The 19,132-nt window shown below is 31.6% G+C and overlaps 2 protein-coding genes across 7 annotated transcripts in view; one reads left to right on the forward strand and one right to left on the reverse strand.

Moving 5' to 3' along the window:
• Window positions 1-4,705, forward strand: part of dia (diaphanous related formin 1) — a 34,078-nt gene extending 29,373 nt beyond the window's left edge. For all 6 annotated transcript variants that reach the window (XM_085204785.1, XM_085204789.1, XM_085204788.1 and 3 more), the window contains 2 exons: window positions 1,041-1,119; window positions 1,691-4,705. In XM_085204785.1, the coding sequence (XP_085060911.1) occupies window positions 1,041-1,119; window positions 1,691-1,712 (101 nt within the window). In that variant the 3' untranslated portion in view covers window positions 1,713-4,705. The remainder of the gene's footprint in view (window positions 1-1,040; window positions 1,120-1,690) is intronic.
• A 1,792-nt stretch (window positions 4,706-6,497) lies between these two features.
• Window positions 6,498-18,749, reverse strand: nau (myogenic-determination protein nautilus). Its single transcript, XM_085205140.1, has 4 exons — window positions 18,390-18,749; window positions 8,860-8,991; window positions 7,296-7,392; window positions 6,498-6,631 (listed from the first exon to the last, which is right to left on the reverse strand). Exons 1-4 carry the CDS (start codon window positions 18,597-18,599, stop codon window positions 6,555-6,557), a joined length of 516 nt encoding a protein of 171 aa, XP_085061266.1. The 5' UTR covers window positions 18,600-18,749; the 3' UTR covers window positions 6,498-6,554.
• Window positions 18,750-19,132: the final 383 nt, after the last annotated feature.

Here is a 19,132-nt window from a genome sequence, read left to right on the forward strand (position 1 = left end):
TGCGCGGTGTTGAGTTCCACCACTCAACCCACAATGCCTCCAGAATCCGGCGGAAGTGGGAAACGGAGTGTCCTAACTAGGCTTTGCCTACCCTGCTACATGCGGGATACATCGTGAAGCTGAAAAAAAATAAGGGAAGAATAGTAATAAAATTATTGTCTACTCATAATTGGCCTTTTATCAACCAAAAGTAACTAAAGGTGTAACCGTCCCATACATGTTAATTTATTTTTTATTATTTTTATTGACTTATAACTATAAAATAATGCATAACATTATGATGCTTTAAAATCTTCAACGTTCATTTATGTATTAGAATCGTTCGGATAAGAGATCGTTCGTTTCATCAACGTTCGGATAATCGACGCTCAAAGATATATAATTATGTATATATATTTAATATGCAGAAACAACGTCTATAAGATGCGGTCTCAATCGTAACAGAAGGAAGTCGTCACCGAAATTAGAAATATATCGACAAGTTTTTATACATTTTTTAGTATTCAATGTTGTTTCTTAATAAATAATTAACTAACCAATTTTTTAGATGTTGTCTGTGTTTTAGTTCATCTTATATTAAAATCGATTTATAGCCATGTTTACTGATATCGATTAATAACCCTAAGAATTAGGATAGAAAAACTATTTTGAGATATTATAGCTTTTAATGTCAAAGTAGATTGCTTTAGATGTTACATTTGGTTATTATAGGTAGAAGTGTGATTTTTCATCGTTTTTTTTTTCAATGCATTAGTTATTCAATATGTATCCTTGTCTTCTACCTACAAAAACCAAAATATTGCTATTGATGTCATCTTGTTCATGTATTTATATATATTTTTTGCAAATAAATTAAAAATATATATTTGTGTTCTGATTGGTTGATGATTTTAGATTTTATTAAGAAATATATAAATTCTTATTCTTATATTTTTAAATTTATAATTTCATATTACTATGCAATCAATGTCATAAATGACATGTTCACTTTCACATTTAACACATATTATAAATATTGCTATTTTTTTTATTTTCCATAGCTGAAAGAAGAGCACAGCTGAACAGATCGAGGTCCCGATCGGGATTGACTGGCCCGTTGACTACTCGGGAGCTTACAAAGTAAGAATTTTAACATATTTTTGTCGTTTTAGAGTTATTTTACTGGATATTGTAATAATGCAAAAAGTTTATAGCCACACATATTTCTCTTTATAAGCGTAAAATTTTACTAGATACTCTATATTTACTCTACAAATTTTGACAATTAATTAGAAATATGAAGAAAATAAACTTTTCAGTTCACTTAAAAATATATATATGTATATTTATTATATTTAGTATAAATAAAAGAGGCAGAGAGATCTTGGTTGACCTTCCAAAACACAGCATCGATAGTACTGGAGGAAAAAATGAGAATTTCCTTTTTTATATTTATTTCTCATGTGGCGTAGAGGCTTAAGCGTGAGACTGTAAACGCGACAGTTGTGGATTCAATTCCCACTCAGGGGTAATGAGGCAATGTGCGACGTTGAGTTCCGCCAATAAACTCGCAATGCAACAAAATTTCGGCAGAAACTAGGGAACGGACGAACGAACGAACGAACGAACGAACTTAATGGGAACATTAGGTTCCCTCTGCCTATGAGTGATGCTAAAAAATAATAATATTGTTTATATTTTTTTTTTCCAGTGAGTTACTGAGTAACGCGTGATGCTTCCACAGTGATACTAGGCGATACATATAGTTATAAGTATACAAATATATTAATAATATTATTGGCCTATTTTATATTTGAATTGGAGCGTTTTTATATGATGAGCCTTTTAATTATTCTTTATTTTGTATAAAACTTAATTATCTGTGTAAAAAAAGGAAATAAATGTTCTTTTTATGTATAAAAAATGTGTGTGTGTAAACACCATTGAGATGTGATATAAATAATAAAACATGTTTGAGACTAATAATTATAATATGGGTGGTGTATTTTCTTAAATTAAAATATTTAACATTATATTAATATATTAATATAAAATGGACATTTTTTTGTAGAATTTGAGCGTTTTTTTTCTTTACAATTAATTTTTTGGCTAAGCAAAAAATAACGAATATGATGCCAAAATAATTAACACTTTTATTGTGTTAATAAAAAGTCTTCCAATCTAACACCCCAAAAAAAATCAAAATATTTTTAATGTTCTGAGAAGTATTTTTAAATAATAATTTTGTAATTGAGCGTTTTAAAAACGCAGCGGTTTTTTTTTCACAATACTTCGTATAAAAACGCTCTTCATCGATTTATTATAATATAAATTCCGTCTTTATTAATAATTGTATAGACAATGCTTAATATGTCCATAAAGCAATTTCTTTTTTTCTATTTAAAAAAAAATCACAACAAATTATTATTTATTAATAAAAAAAAACAAATATATAGTACTTATTGTATTAAATGTAAAGAAAAATGATATAAACTCGTACTGTATTTTTTTTTATTTAATTTAATTTTTTAATTGTATTGTTAATATAAAGTAGTGTTAATAATTAATTTTGCTACAATAACCTACAGACAGAGTTAATATAAAATATATTCCATATTATATATAGCTTGATAGTAAAAGAAATTACTTAAAGCACGCAATGGTTGTTGTGGGTTCGATGCCCGTTTGTGGATATCATATTTAAATTACTTTCGTTTTACTACTCTGGTACACCAAAATGGAACTTTATTTGGAGCTAATTCCGCCAATCAAAACGCAATGTTTAATACGTGGTAGGCGGAGCGTTTTAACACTAGGTTCACTCTGCCTACTCTGCTATATGCGTGGTGATAAAAAATCTTTTTATTATTAAACTATCTAATTTCAATATTTAATACTTTGCACTTTACAAGCTCAAATGTTATTTTAAAGGTAAGTACTGAGTTCATTTCCGGGACAGCACAAATATATAGTGTTCTTACGGTCAATATTTTAAATCATTTCGCTTGTTAGTAAAAGTGGGTTAATCTACATTAGTTTTTTATGAATAAATTGTGTATTTTTTTATTGTGACATTGGATAAACTATTTATATGCTACCTTTTATTACTGTAGGCTTATATATCTACATACACTAAATTATAAGAAAATAAATACACATTTTAAGGTGCCAACCAAATATGACCATATTATAATGACTAATTGTTTTTCGAAAAAACATTTCGTTTTGTGGATTAGGCCACTTTTACTAAAAACCGTTTGTGTTCATGCACCAGCAGACTAATAAATAATTACAGTATATAAGAAATATAATTAAATAACTTTTATTTACTTCAAATGTCTCGAAAATAGATCAAAGGGATACAGGTTCAAGTCTTTATGTTCAAATTTTAACACAAAAAAATATATGTATTCATAACATATTCATTTCATACCTCCCATAAACGCACAATAGATATTAACAAAAAAATTTAAGTATTAAAAACAATATTATAATACGTATTTGACTACATTTTTCTTTATTTATTAATAAAATCTTGTATTAAGAGCGTCAAATTAATAAGTATATATATGACTGTAAAGATACAGGTTGTCAGTTTGATTCTTAGCTGAAACAAATTTTGTAAATATCATATTTTTTTTTTGTAAATGATCTGTTCAATCAGTTGTTTTTCTTGTATACAATTGTTTTTACTATAAATAAAGAAGTATTATGTATATTTAGTTTTTTAAAGACAGTAAATTAAAACTATTAATTATTTTAATGTATTTTATATTGTTTTAAACATATTGTAACTTGTACTAAATGCTAGTAAAAAATTATAATCGCTGTATAAAAGTTTTTAATTACAAAAGGTGCGCATTCAAATACGGATTACATATTTATATTTTTTTTTATTCTAAAAATTATAAGGACGTCATAGTTTCATTGTATGAATTTACATATAATGTATAATAATAATAATAATAACATACATATTAAATATTTTAATTGTATTGTAATTACGAATCACTAAAAATGTAAAAATTGAAGATTTTTAGTCAAATGGTATTTTAAAATCATATGTAAAAAAATTATAAGGTTTTAATGGAATAGAAGGAAAAGAAAAAAAAATTAACAAAACTCTTTTTATTTAAAAAAATATGTTTTCTTGACGCTTGTCCAGTTCAAAAGCTTTTTTGTTTTATTTTTTTTATGAAGGCTCAACTCGAGTAAATTTGAGTTAAAATATATTCGAGTCATTTCAATAGTTTAATTCTGCAGTAGTTATGGCGGCATTTTATTAATAATTTAAAAATATTATTTTGACTTTAGGTATCAACATAAATTTGTAAAAAACACAAGTTTATAAAAAAAATTCAATAAATTTAGAACAAAATTTGCGAAAGTAAATACTTTTACTTAGAAAACACAAACTAATAAATAATTACTCTATTAATTATTTATTTTCCTCTCATTTTGAACTAATAATGATATTTTCGAGTTGGCCTATATTTTAAAAGCTTTTATTTTACTTCAAATAACGTTTTTTTAACTGTCCCAATAACTTAAGTATTTTTTTAAGAATTTGTATAGAAAATTGTAATTAAATAATTCTCTCAGATAAAATTTGATAGATGTTATAGTTTTAAGTCCCCTTTTTATATTGGATCTAGTTATAATTGTATGTAAATATATTTTTGTAAAATGTTACATTTTTTTAATTGATTACACGTTTTTTAAACTATTTTTGTGTTTTTGATGTTGTTATTATTGCAATGGAATTTAATTAAGTTTTTGTTTGTGGAATTGTGGGTTCGATACACTCGGGGGAAATATTTTTTCAATTCACCGTTCTGCCAAGTCAAAGCGTAGTTCTTACAATCAACACTGATGTCTTGAATCCAACAGGAAAGTGGAGAGAGGACTGAACGAAACACTAGGTTCCCAGGTTTCCTATGCTTACCCTGCATGCTATTTGTTTCAAACTTATATAATGTAACGTAAGATGAATAAGTAAATTTTTGGTGTGATATTTCTAAAGTTATTATTACTGATTCTCTAAAATATTAACTATATTAATTATTTGATGAGTGAACAACCTGTATATAAAATCATTTTTCAAAAGTGTCTATCGAACCCATCACTATCACGAATACACACTGACACTTCCACTTTACCATAATGACGACCAAGACGTCTATATTTATTATTTATGTTTAATATTATTAATAAAATATAATATAATTTATTAAATCCCGCCTCTTTCACAGTAAGTGCCAAATATTATATCCAGTTTGATGTATTAACGAAATCGTGACACGCCTTGTAGGAGGAAACTTGGATATTTTATATTTATTATTAACTTTATTTCTTATGACTAAAAAAGTTTATATATAGACCAGTCGTGGCGTAGGGTCACAAGACTACGACTGTAAACACGATAGGTTGTGGGCTCTGCCTACGCAGCTATGTGGGGCCCTTTCGACGATCGACGATTTAAAGTCAAGTTTTTCTAAGCTGTATCCATAAGTCCATACCATATCTAAAAACTGATTATATCAATTCACGTGCATTTCTGAAATGTTTTCTGCTATGTAATAGCTTGACTTGAGATGATATCGAACCCACAACCGTCGCGCTTCCATTCAGGTACTATTCCAATGACTTATATTGACTCAATAAAAAAAATTAAAAACAAATAAATCTACAATATTAGAATGTATAAATAAACGTACATTGAGTATGGGGTAGGAGCGAGGGCGTTCCAAGCATTCCCTCAAGTGCCAAGACACGCCCACTGCGTACGCGCATCCATTCTGATTTATCATTCATGCGTTTATTATTGATTTATATGTCATTTTAATTTGGCGGTAGTGAGTTCAAATACTGTATGATTATTTGTTTTTAAGACAGGAAGTTTGTTAAAAGGCCGTCGTTGTCTTGTGGTAAAACGTTGAATGCAGTCTTTGCCATATTCTATAGGAATATAGAGAAATATCCATTTAGTGATACCATACACCCCCCCAAAGATAACAGGCCTACCTTATTTCAGCGTCCTTGCCGCGTAGGTCCGGCTGTGCGTCTGCCAGTCACATGGAAGACTTCTATAGTTAGTGAACATAAAAGTGCTTGTGCAGTTAATTACAGTAGGTGCAGTTCTTGTAAAGCGAATTAACACAAAATGAAGATAATGGAGGGCATACTCCTTGAACCACGTAGACTTTATTTATACTACTTTTGTTTATTCATGCTCCATCTTTTTTCGTGGTGAATTCGTTGTTTAATTTAACGTATTGTATGGTCACATTATATTTTATTTTATCAGATCGATGAAACATTATAATTATAAGTAGTTTACTGAGGGGAACCTTAGCCGTCCGTCGTCATCTCGTCACCAATAGCCCTGGTTTTACAATAGATATGACAATATTTACTTAGAAAATTAAGAAAAATATAAATAATAGAAAAATACATATCGTATTTCAAAATAAAAACCAAATAAATTAAAATAAATATTTATTTAGTTTGAGCACCAAAATTACAATTACAATATAACTTATATTTACAACTAATTTATATAATATTTGCCTATTTTAGGTATCCTTCGCCAAAGCTTGGACGATACAGCGAAGTCGCGCTAAACTATTAAGACCACTCGTACTTGAATCCCCTGTAAATTTAAGAAAATCGAAACTGCACTTATTGTAAGCATAGAGATATTTCATCATGGTGGCACAGTAGAACAGTGTCTGTAAACGTCATTATTGTCAGTTCGATTCGCAATCGGGGAAATGAACATTATAATATTTTTCATCTATTATCTAGATTATTCATCTCAAGATCGATCTCAGAGTTGAGGCAGAGATTTTTTATTTTTTTAATATGCAACAACCCTTAACTCAGTAGGCACTTTGTGGATTCCATGACTATTTTCTGAATATTATATTTATATTATTTAAAATATGTATGTTTTCTCGATCCGGTTGAAACAAGTCAGTGTTAAGTTTTGCCAACAAACTCACAATGTCTTTCAGGTTAGTTGTTGTTATATAAATTTCTCTTACTTGTCTATACCCACTACAGGATGAGTACTTCCTGATGTGAAATATATTTTTAAGTAAGTTTCCAAATGATTTTCCTTTTTCATAATAAATTGTGCAATATTTCACGAGGCACGAGTAAAACCCTGCTTAGGATTTCCATTATTTATGGATGTTTTTTATATTTTTATACTTTATGTTAAAGTTAATTTTGTCACTATATTTTTTTAGCTTCACACTGAATCCCATATGTAGTGCCACTAAAAACTGTTCGCCACTAAAAATAATACTCACCGTTAAGAAAAGGCTTTTCTCTCTCCATTTTTATTTCCTTAGTGTCAGATGACTTCGAGGTCGGCTCTACGTAACTTTTACAGGTGTCAGACTCTAACTGTCGAAGAAATTTTAGTAATTAATATTTTAAACAAAATTTGTATTTTTTAATCAATCAGCTTCACGCTGTATCCCGCATATAGCAGGGTACTTAGTGTTAATACACTCTGTTTCCTATTTTTTGCCGATTTCTGGAAGCATCGCGTGTTGAGTGGCGGAATTCAACGCAGCACTTCTGTTCGACACCAGAGCGAAGAAGTAATAAAATATTTCAATTATTCGAGCGGGAATCGAACTCACAACCCGTTGCGTTTAAGCTTGTGCCCCAGCACCATGACTGGCCTCTATGAAAATTATTATTTGCAAATATGCATTCAAAAAAAAAACAATTATTTAACCTTATTCATACTTAAGATATCTATAGAAAATTATTTCTAAATCAATATTTTATTTAACAAATTAGACATAGATAAATGTCTATAACTACATATAAATATATTATATAGATAGAGCAGCGTTCCTGTCCGCGTGTCCGTCACGCTCGCTGCCTTCCAGTGAGGAATGATAGAAATAAACTTAGTTTTGTTTGTCTGTTTGTTGATCCATTTCATGTCCTTTGGCCCATTATAGGTGTAGCTTATTAGCATGTACTTGTTTTTTATGTATCGTATTAAACTTAAACTTAGTTATAATTAATGAAAGTTAGTTTATGATTAATATTTTTAACGCCTTCGTGATGCCGTGGTGTCTGACTGTAGACGCAAAAGTTGTGGGTTCGATTTCCACTCGGGGGATGAATTATTATTTATAAATATTTTCATTACTTCGTTCTTGCAGCACCAAAGCAAAATTCCATCTTTGAGTTCCGCCACTCAACACCTAATGCTTCGTAAAAATCGGCAGAAAATGGGTAACGGAGTGTCTAAACACCCTCTGCCTAACCTGCTTAACATCAGAATAACACATAGGCTACATTTTGTAAATATATTGTGATTATAAAACAACAAAAAGTTGTAGCGGGCGAAGCCGCAACTGTGTAGCTAGTACACCTAATATAATATAGATTCTTAGTATTCTATTTCTCGTTCTAATAAATTATATGGACGTGAATTAATGAGGATTTAACATCGCGACATGCGTTTTAGTTGGACGAGATCTATTTATACGACGGTTGACAAATTATATACGGCTTAGGAGTTAGGATGAATATGCTTTATATTGCTCGAATATGCTTTTAGGGATGGAGTTGTTATGTATTGAGGTGGTTTTGAGATAGATTCCTGTGGAATGATGTTTTAAATAATGCTTAAGTGGAATATTTTTTTTGGAACTATTTAGCTATTTTTATTAAAATTTATGTCTGGTAAGGTATCTGTCGTGGTGCAGTAGCAGTATCTTTATACGCGAGGGTGGGTTTGATTCCGAGGGAACGAAAATTGAGATTGAAAGTGGACATGAAACACTCTGGCTACCCTGCTATATGCGGGATACAGTGTGAGGCTAAAAAAGGGTATTAAAGACTTACAGCGGCAGCAGCTCTCAGTGCAGCTTGCAACCTTTCTATATGCTGTATAGCGGCTCGGAGAATTTCTAACTTTGGTAGCCGCCCACTACCCGCGCGTGCTCTTATTCTAAGCTCTTCGAATGCTGCGTTTACCTAAAATAAAAAAAAAAAATTCTTTTACGAGCTATAATACCACAGACAAACACACAGATACGTCTAAATTATTAGAGCCCAATCTTTTTGCCTGTGTGTGGCAAAAAGAAATTTAACAAAATATAATGAATGACAAATTGAAAGTAAATGTGACGACTGTGGGTTTGGGACCCAATCCCAAATCACAAATACTAACAACGTAACTCGCCCTTCTAAAAGTGCTTAAAAAATATTAGGGTAGAAACAGTTCACAATCTTTATTTAAAAAATATAAACGTCACCAAATGGCGGACACTTAAGGTTTTTACTAAAAAAAGAAAATACTGTTTCGAAAATCATTATCAATAAATGATAACAAATTCTACAATGTAAAATAAACAACCAAAAATACTTCTTTATAAACACTTATAGAAAAACCTAAATATGCAAAAGTTTGGTTAAAACAAACGCACCTAGAATTACATCTAACGTTTGACACCGTAGTATCTAACTTATCTTTTAATTCTAACTTTTTCATTTGTTTTCTTATCTTTCCTTGTGATTTATGCACGTTGGCTGTTTTGAGAAAAATGACGAAGAAGAAATGACGTGGATCGCAAAAACTTGTTCAGATTTGAGTGACAATGTTTCAGTTTACTGATTTTCCGTCGCGACACCACTCTCTTATCCTTCTCCTCTCCCCCTCCAGAAATGCTGAAGTTTTATCATTTAAACTGCTTTTTGAATGCTGTAGTGCGACGATCCTTATCTATAGTAGTTTCCTTAATCAAAACCTTGGTAGTTAAGGTCTGTAAAGTTGCTTGGTCTCATATTTTTCTCCATTTCTATTTTGTTCCGTTCCTTTTTACTCTGATAAATCGAACAGCCTGTGTTAAATTCTGATATACAAGCTATATTACTAGCTTCATTAAAAAGTTTATCTAAATCTGTTCTGTAGATTTTAAGTGAATGTGGAACAAAAGCCATTCTTACAAACTTTCATAATTATAATACCAGTAAAAGATATAATGCTTTGTTATTTTTGAACCATTTAAATCAATTCTGTTATAACATAAATCTTTGAATTTAAATTTTAACGATTCAGATTATTTATTAGGATTGCAACTGGTATAATTTTGTCTGTAGGATAACATAATAAATAACTTAGCCACGATCAGAGTTGGTACGGATGTAGCATTTTAAATCTGGATGACTGAGGCCGTCGTGGTGACGTGACGGGTTCGATCTCCACTCGGGGGAGTTTATTTTCACATTCTCCTTTTGATAACGGTGCCGCGTTGAGTTCCGTCACTCAACACGCATTCAACACGACAATAAAAATATTTGAATTTAATCATTTCCCGAGTAGAAATCGACCCCACAACCATCGCTTATAGTGGTCGTCTTGTGTTTTTTTTCATGTTTTACAAAAAATACAGATCGTATTAATATCTACTCATCTACGTTTTTCACACAATTACTCAGCGACCTTTCTACCAAATATTCGAGACATTGCGTCTTTATTGAAAGGAGCAACTGAACACCACGCTTCATCTTCAAGAGCGGGGAAATAGAAATAATTTAAATATAATCATTCTCCTAAGTGGAAATCGAACTCACAGAACAAACGATTCAGTGATAGGAATACTACTGCACCATGACGACCTTAAACTAGAAACTACACTAAAAATCTAGATTTTTTCATATTTAACATGAATGTAGATGGTATTTCTTAATAAAAACGCGTACATATTTTACGAAATTAGCCGGCGGCTATTAGTTCCGCGACGTTTGACTGCGGCGACACTATTCCGAGATCAAATAAAAATTGTTTTGACAACTATAAAAGTGAGTAACAGACGGATGGTTTATAATTTTTATGTTATTAGCTTGCTAGTTTGAATTCTATTTATATATTTATTTCGTGATATAAAATACCAATATAAATAGAATACAATATATTATACCTAATTTAAGTAATGTACCTACATCACTCCGATTTCGAGTTCCCGAGTTCCCAGTTTTTTTAATTTTTGTAGAGTTTTATCGGATCTACGTAAAGAATAGTAAATATTAATTAAATACTTTTTTATATATGTAAACACTGAATATTAAAAAGATTTTATTAAGTTTATGTAATCGGCAGTTATATGCGTTTCCATATCCATTTCGTATCCTCCATCTCTTCTAAACATACTTCTAAAATATATGTATATACAATATCTCACCCTTTGCGCTGATCTTCCACTTCGTCCATTCTTAATTTCTTTCAAATTCTGGCTTAGAGCATTATTTTCACATCCTCCTTTCCGAGTGGTGACCAATGCCTGCAACTTGCCTTGCGTAGTAAATTCTATACTAAAATATCAGCGCGAAGAAGATATCCGAATGGGACGGACGGTAGATGTGACCTTTCTCTATGTACCAGCATAAATTGCACAAAAACCAGAACAAGTCCAAGAAGCGTGGCCAACGTGTGGCCATCTCAACTGTAACTCCATCTGCTCCTGCTGCCTTACTATGGCATTCTAAACTTCTTCTTTACTGGTACATCAAGACTTGACGTTTCACTGTTACTTGATTATCACATTTAGACATGTCCTTGTTGAATTCCGCACGCTAAACTGTATCTGGTGTCAGTTACTATATTACTTAGAATATATCTTGAGACATACCTACATATAGAACACTGAGCTATTTCCTTTTGACCACAGGCGACGTAAGCAAATAAAAGCTCATTCATAATAAAGAACATTGAAATTACGAACCAAGATTCGAACTTAGGTCCATTTCTTTCTCCAAACATCAACCACCATTTTAAAGTAAAAACATAAAAGTAACAATATCGCCCCATACGACAGATTTACGATAAGCAATCATAATATTTAGTGTCGTTTACAAAACGGTATAAGCGTTTTAAAATAAAAATAAATATAAATTGTTAGAGCGGCCCACGTATAAATTAGTTTTTATGTGAAATCAAGATGTCCGACCGTATATCCTTGGGTATATTGGTTGACTTCTATTAAATGTCACGTTATATGTTATATTTATTGCTTCGACTAGGTATATGTGGGGGTTTGGATGAGAGTGGATGGAGTCGTAGGTTCGATGTTTTCATAGCAACCTGTATATAGCAGGATAGGCAGAGGGAACCTCCTTTCAACACACATCGTTCAATTGTCGACACATACTCGTAGCGTGTTGAATGGTGAAACTACGCTGGTCGCTGTGCCTTATCTTGTTGTCAGAGGGAGGAAATAATTTATTCACCCGAGTAGGCATCGAACCCACAATCGTCGCGCTTATAATCAGACTTTGTGTTACTGCGCCAGGACGGGTGCGATTTTGAGTTTAATTTATTGTTTTAGTCCTTAGGATCGCTCATTAAATGTTTCATGTAAATATACTGGAGATAACTTTGATCGCGTGAAGCAACCCGCTACCGCTGCCTATCGATAAGGTAATATAATATAGCCTATAGTCTTTATCGAATGGACTATCCAATACAAAAAGTTAACGCTAAGAAATAGTTCCTGATATTAGCGCATTCAATTAAACAATCAGTTCAGCTTTATAATGCTAGTAGATATAGTTTATAGTTTCCCTATGTCTTTCCTGTTATATGCGGAATAAATCGTGAAAGAAAACTAACCTATCTTTATAAAAAATCACGCTCTATTTCGTTATTCAGTGGCCACCATGAAAAGCATGAAAAATATATAAAAAGGCTTTCTCTTTTCCTATTATTGTATATGAAACAACATTTAAAAATATAACAAATTTTATTTCCATCGAATTTGAACTCACAATATGACACATCCACTGTACCACTATGGTGTATTTTTAAATTTACATTTAAAATGTCGTCTATCTAATGACGAAACCGCATTAGACACGTTTTAGACTTTACGCTCGTACTCTCGAGGGAACGACGCGAACTAATTATAGGGTAGTATACGTTTGATATTTATGTTATATCTTTGTAGAATAGAATAGAATGTTTAAAAGGGTCTTTTGTAATGTATTGACGTTTTTTTGTTATATATGTCAGAAAGAAGCGTATAAAGTATTTCGGCGTTAAGTTCCGCCATTTGGGAATAGGGCGGTGGTTGAGCAACTGATTGTCTCAACTCTAGGTTTGATATTTGAATATGATAGTGACGCGTGATATAAATATATACAAGTATATTTTAATATCATTAGGTTACGCTATCTAAATTTAATTATTAAAGAATATTTTTTTATAAGCGTTAGTAGTTTTTAAGATGGACAGTAAAAAAAATATGAAATATTTTTCTACATCTGAAAGTTAGTATTAACCACCATATAAATGCATTAGATAATTCACGGCCTAGGTAAGTTTTACAATATCAAAATATTTGTTGGACTATAGTTGACTGGTGATAACTTTGAAGAAACACAAGTAAACACTTGAAGAAGTCGATTTAAGGGTAGTCAATTCTTATAATGAGAAATGAGTATAGCAATTATTCACTGTTTCATGATTTAGTAGTTCTTAAAATTACTTTTGGAAAAAAGTCAAAAGTATTTTTTTTCGCTACAGCCCCGAAAGTTTTCGTTATTTATTTGTATTTTGATGTTACATATTTCCAAGATTTATAGATTGATAGTTTTAAATTATTGTACAATTCAACAGTTCTACTATTGAGATATATTGAAGAGGAAAAAATGACGAGCACAGACCCAACAGTCGGTCTGTATTTTCCAATTTCCTTCAATAATCGGAGTTTTTCATAAAATCACAAAATCCTAAATATCTGGTGAACCCGTGAAAATCGCTGAACAAACATGGGGTTGAAACGGATAGTTACTGAGGTCCTCTACCCATAGACCACCGTTGATCCATTGATCGAGCTATACAGGATAACTGTATGTATTAAACAATAAAATTTTCAACTTAAGTATTAAAAAGAGCCACTGATGAGTTTGTTGCCGGTCCATCCCTACTTGTGATATCCCGACTTGGTTTCCAGCCGTGGCGCAGGTTCCCTCTGCTGGCTCCTGTGTGCAGGAGACGGCGTTTCCCTTAGTGTTATTCAAACCCATAACAGTCCCGTTTACAGGCTACGAGACTAGAAACTACTGATTATAATAATACTATTTAGATATATCAGTGGTTCTGGGAAGTAGAAATGCGGCGTTGAGTTTTGCCACAATATGCAATTACTAGAAATTAGTCACTACGTTCCCACTGTATCTACCTTAACAAACATAGGATATATGTATTACGTAGAGCTAAAAAAAACAATTTGTTTTATCGAACCCACTACATCATTCAAAACAATGAGTGCCATTCTAAATGTTAACTACAACACTACATTTTCATTAATCGTCCACTTTGAGAGTGTCACAGCCATTAGCGTCTAAACGACGCCTGTCACGACACTCTGTCACGTCAAATTATATGTACCTATGTCTATGTTTAAAGCTAAGCTGTTTTGTATTTCAGGGAAGCGGGTTCGAATGTAAAATATTTTCAAATTTACATAGTATAAAATAAATAAGGCTGTCGTGGCGCAGTGGTTAAGCGTGTGACCGTAAACGCGACGGTTGTGGATTCGTTTTTTAATTGGAAATGAATTATTTTTTGCTCTGGCAACACTAGATTCCCTATGTGTCTCCTGGTATATGCGAAATAAATCGTGAAAGAAAGCTAACCTATCTTTATAAAAAATCTCGCTCTATCGTTTCGTATGTTCGTTCGTTCGTTCAAATATGCCAGTGGCCACCATGAAAAGCATGAAAATATATTAAAAGGCTTTCTCTTTTCTTTCGTTCCAGACATAGCAATGTTGGCATAAAGTTAATGAGAAAACACTAGGTTCACCCGCACTTTATCTTACATTAATTATTGTAGTGATATGTCACTAAAAATCAGTATTCCGCATATTATTCTGCATAAAATAGTATACAGGGAAGTCAGTGTTAAGACACTCCGCTATCCACTTTCCACTTAAATCGCCCAAATATATCGATTCCCGTGAGTTGGAATCAAACCCACGACCATCTCGTCTTGAGTTATTGATAATCTATCTTTAGCCACAAATGCTATTTTAAATAATCTACGGAACACAAATTTCCAATTCTATTTCAATTGACATCACTAATCCTTTGTGCGCGGGATAAGTCGTGTTCCGGAATTTAGATATCCCATAATCCCGGGATGTATGCGACAACGTATTTACAAAACTAAATATAACTTTGATACGAAGATACTCACATTTTGTTTATTTCTGTTTTTATTTTTGATTTGTTGTTGGAATTTTGTCGAGACTTGCGGTTTTATTGTGGATAGTGTAGGTTCGAATTTTGTTTAAGTTATTTAGATTAATCACGCATTTTCCTACAAAATAAACAACGCAAGCGACAGTCACTCTATGGTAAGGGATCACTTTTGCCCACGAACCCGTGTAACACAACAGAAGCTAAAGGTGCTTTGCGTATCCAGCATATAACGAGGTAGGCAGAGAGCTGGTGTTAAAACATTCCGTTCAGTTTCAAAACGTGAGAATGTCATATTAATGTTCCGTTTTAAAAAAAGTTTCACTGGATAACGTGATTTTTACCACTTTCTCCTATATACTCGTATATGTTACGGGGATAATGCTGGACGATGGAGTAAACCTAAGGTTACACGGATATATTTAGTATTACCCAATAAATTTGGGTTAACTCAAAATTCCAATTTAAAATATTGAAATAAATTTTAATTTGGGATTTACCCATACTCACTTCAGTCTACCCAACTCTGGCTGTGTCGTACATAGCGCGGAAGTATCTGCTTGCATTTCTTTGCAGTTAATGAAAAACGCAAACGCTATTCCATCGTGAAAAGCTTTCATGAGAGCTTCTTATGTAGCTATGTTCGGTAGCAATGTCAAGTAACATATATATATATATATATATATAATATAAAGAAATAAGAAGAATAAACAACTAAATTGGAATACGCCTGATTAAAATAAAAAATAAGAACATCTCCATATGACTAAAACTTGCCGAAAAGCTTACATATAAACATAAAATATTCTTCTTTTATTTGCTTCGCTTGCTTAAACTAATTTTAATATTATAACCAAAGGGTTAATATTTTTCTAAAATGTGTTTGTTAATAAAAAAAAACAACCCTATTCTTATATCTCAAAGAATAGTGTTATGATAATCAGTTGAATAGGTTTGGCGTGAAAGCGTAACAAATAAACTTCCATTCACATTTTTAATATTAATATGATGATATGAATTATTTTATAATATTCTAAAGTCTAGTCTATAATATTCATACACTAATGACTGTTCGATGGTTGTAAGTTTGATCTCCGCTGAGGAGAAATTATGTGATGTATTCTAAGTACGGGAGTTACCTTACACATGTGCAATGGGTTACGCCGCACTGTAGCTTTCTTTAAAAAAGAATTAAGAATATTTTTTTAATTTGAACCGTTTCGATTCGAATTTTAAGGTCTTCAGTTTTAAAATCTAATCTGGTAAAAGTTAAAAACAAAAGTATATTTTTAATTTAAATTGGAATTATTTACTTAAAGGCAAAGAAAAATAATTTAAGTATAAGCTTTCCACCTTCTAATTAACGTTCGAACCCACAATAGTGTATACACTATACAGTTTATTTTATTATTGTTACATTTATAGCAAATGTATTCAGATAAGAGTATAGACTATTTTATATATATTTTTATAATATCACGTAATTTTTTTTAATCCTAATGTACAGTGGGTAAAAAAAGTATTTGCACACCTAATTTTTTTGAAGTTACACCTAGAAAAACATAGAATTATTTCAGTTAATTATTGTATTTAATAGCTTAATCTATATATATTTAGAATTGATTATTAAAAATTCTTAGAAAATAGAAGTAAATAAATGAGATGGTAAAAATACCTTTTCTTAAAGTCAAATAAGTATTTGCACACCAACCATTCTCTTGATACAATATTATTCCCGCGACATTTGGTCACTTTAGGTAAAATGTGAACATCGTTTGTATACATGTGAACATCGGGAAACGTATTCTAATAACGAGACATTTGTTTAGTGTTCAGAAAAAATCTTGAAGCCGACATACCGAAAGAATTTGATCTGTCGTTATCGACGCGTGAAGAAATTATTTTACTCCGTAATGAAGGTTGAAGTTATCGCCAAATCGGGTGAAAATTAAAGTTAAATTACTCTGTGTAGAAATGGATAGTGTTGAAAATAAGGCAAGGTCCCTTCTTCCGAAGAAGCTCAGTAAAAAAGAACAAATTGTAAAATTGGTACAAAATAAACCATTTACAAGCGCTCAAAGCTTATCAAATGATATCGGGTCAAGATCAGGTAAGGTTGTCTGTGCCCAAACTGTAAGAAACGTACTGGGTATCGTTGGTCTTCGAAGAAAAATTATTTCATAAGTGAGGCCAATATAACAAAAAGACTAACTTTCGCGAAAGAATACGTAAATACCCCTTTAGAATTTTGGAACAATTTTATTTTTTTCTGACGAAAGCAAATTTTATCTTTTTGGAACGGACAGACACACATTTGTGTGGCGCAAGCCAAATACTGAACTGCAGGCGAAACATGCGCATAGTACAGTCAAACACGGCGGTGGTCTTGTGATGGTTTGAGGCTGCATGACAGCAAATGGTGTGGAAAACTTGGCTTTTCTTGAAGGAATAATGAAAGCAGTAGATTACGGTAAAGTGTTGCGCGATATTTTATCTTGCAGCGCATCGAAATTAGGCGTAAGTGAGACATACTACTTTCAGTAGGACAATGATCCTAAGCATACAGCTATGAAAACCAAAGGAATGGGTGATGTACAATGTCCGTAGAATGCTGAAAACTCCGCCATAAACGCGAGATATCCACCCAATTGAAAATTCATGGCATCTGCTGGATTCAAATTTAAGGAAAATGAAATTTTTAAATAAAAATTATTTGAAGCGTGCTTTGGTGGAGAAATGGGCTCAAATCTCGATTTAAACAACGTCCAAATTTTTGGAATCGATGCCAGGGAGATGGTAAGCCATCATTGATGCTAATGGAATGCACACAAAATATTAAGTGTTTCTTTCATTTATTATTGATTTTTTTTATAAAATACGTACAAGCCGGTTGGTGTGCAAATACTTATTTGACTTTAAAATATGTGTTTATACCGTCTCATTTTCTAATTTCTATTTTCTGAGAAATTTTATTAACCAATTTGAAATATATATAGATTAAGCTATTAAATACAATAATTAACTAAAAGCATTCTGTTTGTTTGTAGATGTAACATCAAAAATTTAGGGTGTGCAAATACTTTTTTTACCCACTGTAGGTATTACAATACAGATATATTACTTTAAAGTTTAATCTAAATTATTTAGAGTATAATATTAGTAGTAAAACATACTTTTCGTAATCGCCGTCTCTCGCGCAAAGTCGCCGCTTTTCTTCTATCCACTGCTGCTGTTTTTCTTTTACAAGCTTTACATGCCCACGCAAGACACCGCCTACTCGGGCCCAACACGTGCTGTATATGTTCGTCCTCTTTCAACTCAACCGTTTGCCCATTCTTTGTCTCTTTCTCACAACACTCACTATTATACACACTAAAACTCATTGTTACACCTATCTACTATTTAATAAATTAATATATAATAATTATCGTATTGTATGATAAAAAAGTTTTTGCCGCGCTTTTTTGACAGTTATTTCTATGACAGATGTTCTTTTTTTTTTAATTTTCCCGCGCGCCGCCCGCCGCGGCAAACGCAACACTGAATTCAGCCGAGGGGTGATTCTTAAGTCGAGATTTACAAAATATGTTCTCTATTAATAAACTAGTCGTGTGCGCCGAGAGATGCCAATTTATTACTGTTTGTATTGAAATTGATGCCGGCAATATTTTTCCTTTGAATTTGCTGTGAAAGTGTCGACGTTTTATCGTGTCTTCGTTTTCGAAATCGATTTTTTTTAAGTACGTTTTTTAGGACTTGAAAGAAAATAGTTATTTTTTTTATGATTTATAACAACAAGTTCGTTTTTAATATTTGTCATAATTTAATCATGTTTTTTGTTGCGCTATCAAAATAAAAATGTCATGTGCAATTAAATTATACATGATTTTGTTTCTAAGTTGTTTGATATAATGTT

The sequence above is a fragment of the Heliconius melpomene genome, chromosome 20 (genome assembly GCF_056956725.1).
Source record: "Heliconius melpomene rosina isolate 202511_hmr_F chromosome 20, ASM5695672v1, whole genome shotgun sequence".
In the NCBI taxonomy this organism is placed as follows: Eukaryota; Metazoa; Arthropoda; class Insecta; order Lepidoptera; family Nymphalidae; genus Heliconius; species Heliconius melpomene.

What these genes read in the sequence shown, in the direction of transcription:
- nau (XM_085205140.1), bottom strand. Translation starts at nt 18,599, where the DNA reads ATGAGTTTTAGTGTGTATAATAGTGAGTGTTGTGAGAAAGAGACAAAG. An exon ending in AGAGACGGCGATTACGAAAA is followed by an intron (nt 8,992 to 18,389) that starts GTATGTTTTACT and finishes TTTTTATTTTAG; the next exon opens with GTAAACGCAGCATTCGAAGA. An exon ending in AGAAAAGCCTTTTCTTAACG is followed by an intron (nt 6,632 to 7,295) that starts GTGAGTATTATT and finishes TTAAATTTACAG; the next exon opens with GGGATTCAAGTACGAGTGGT.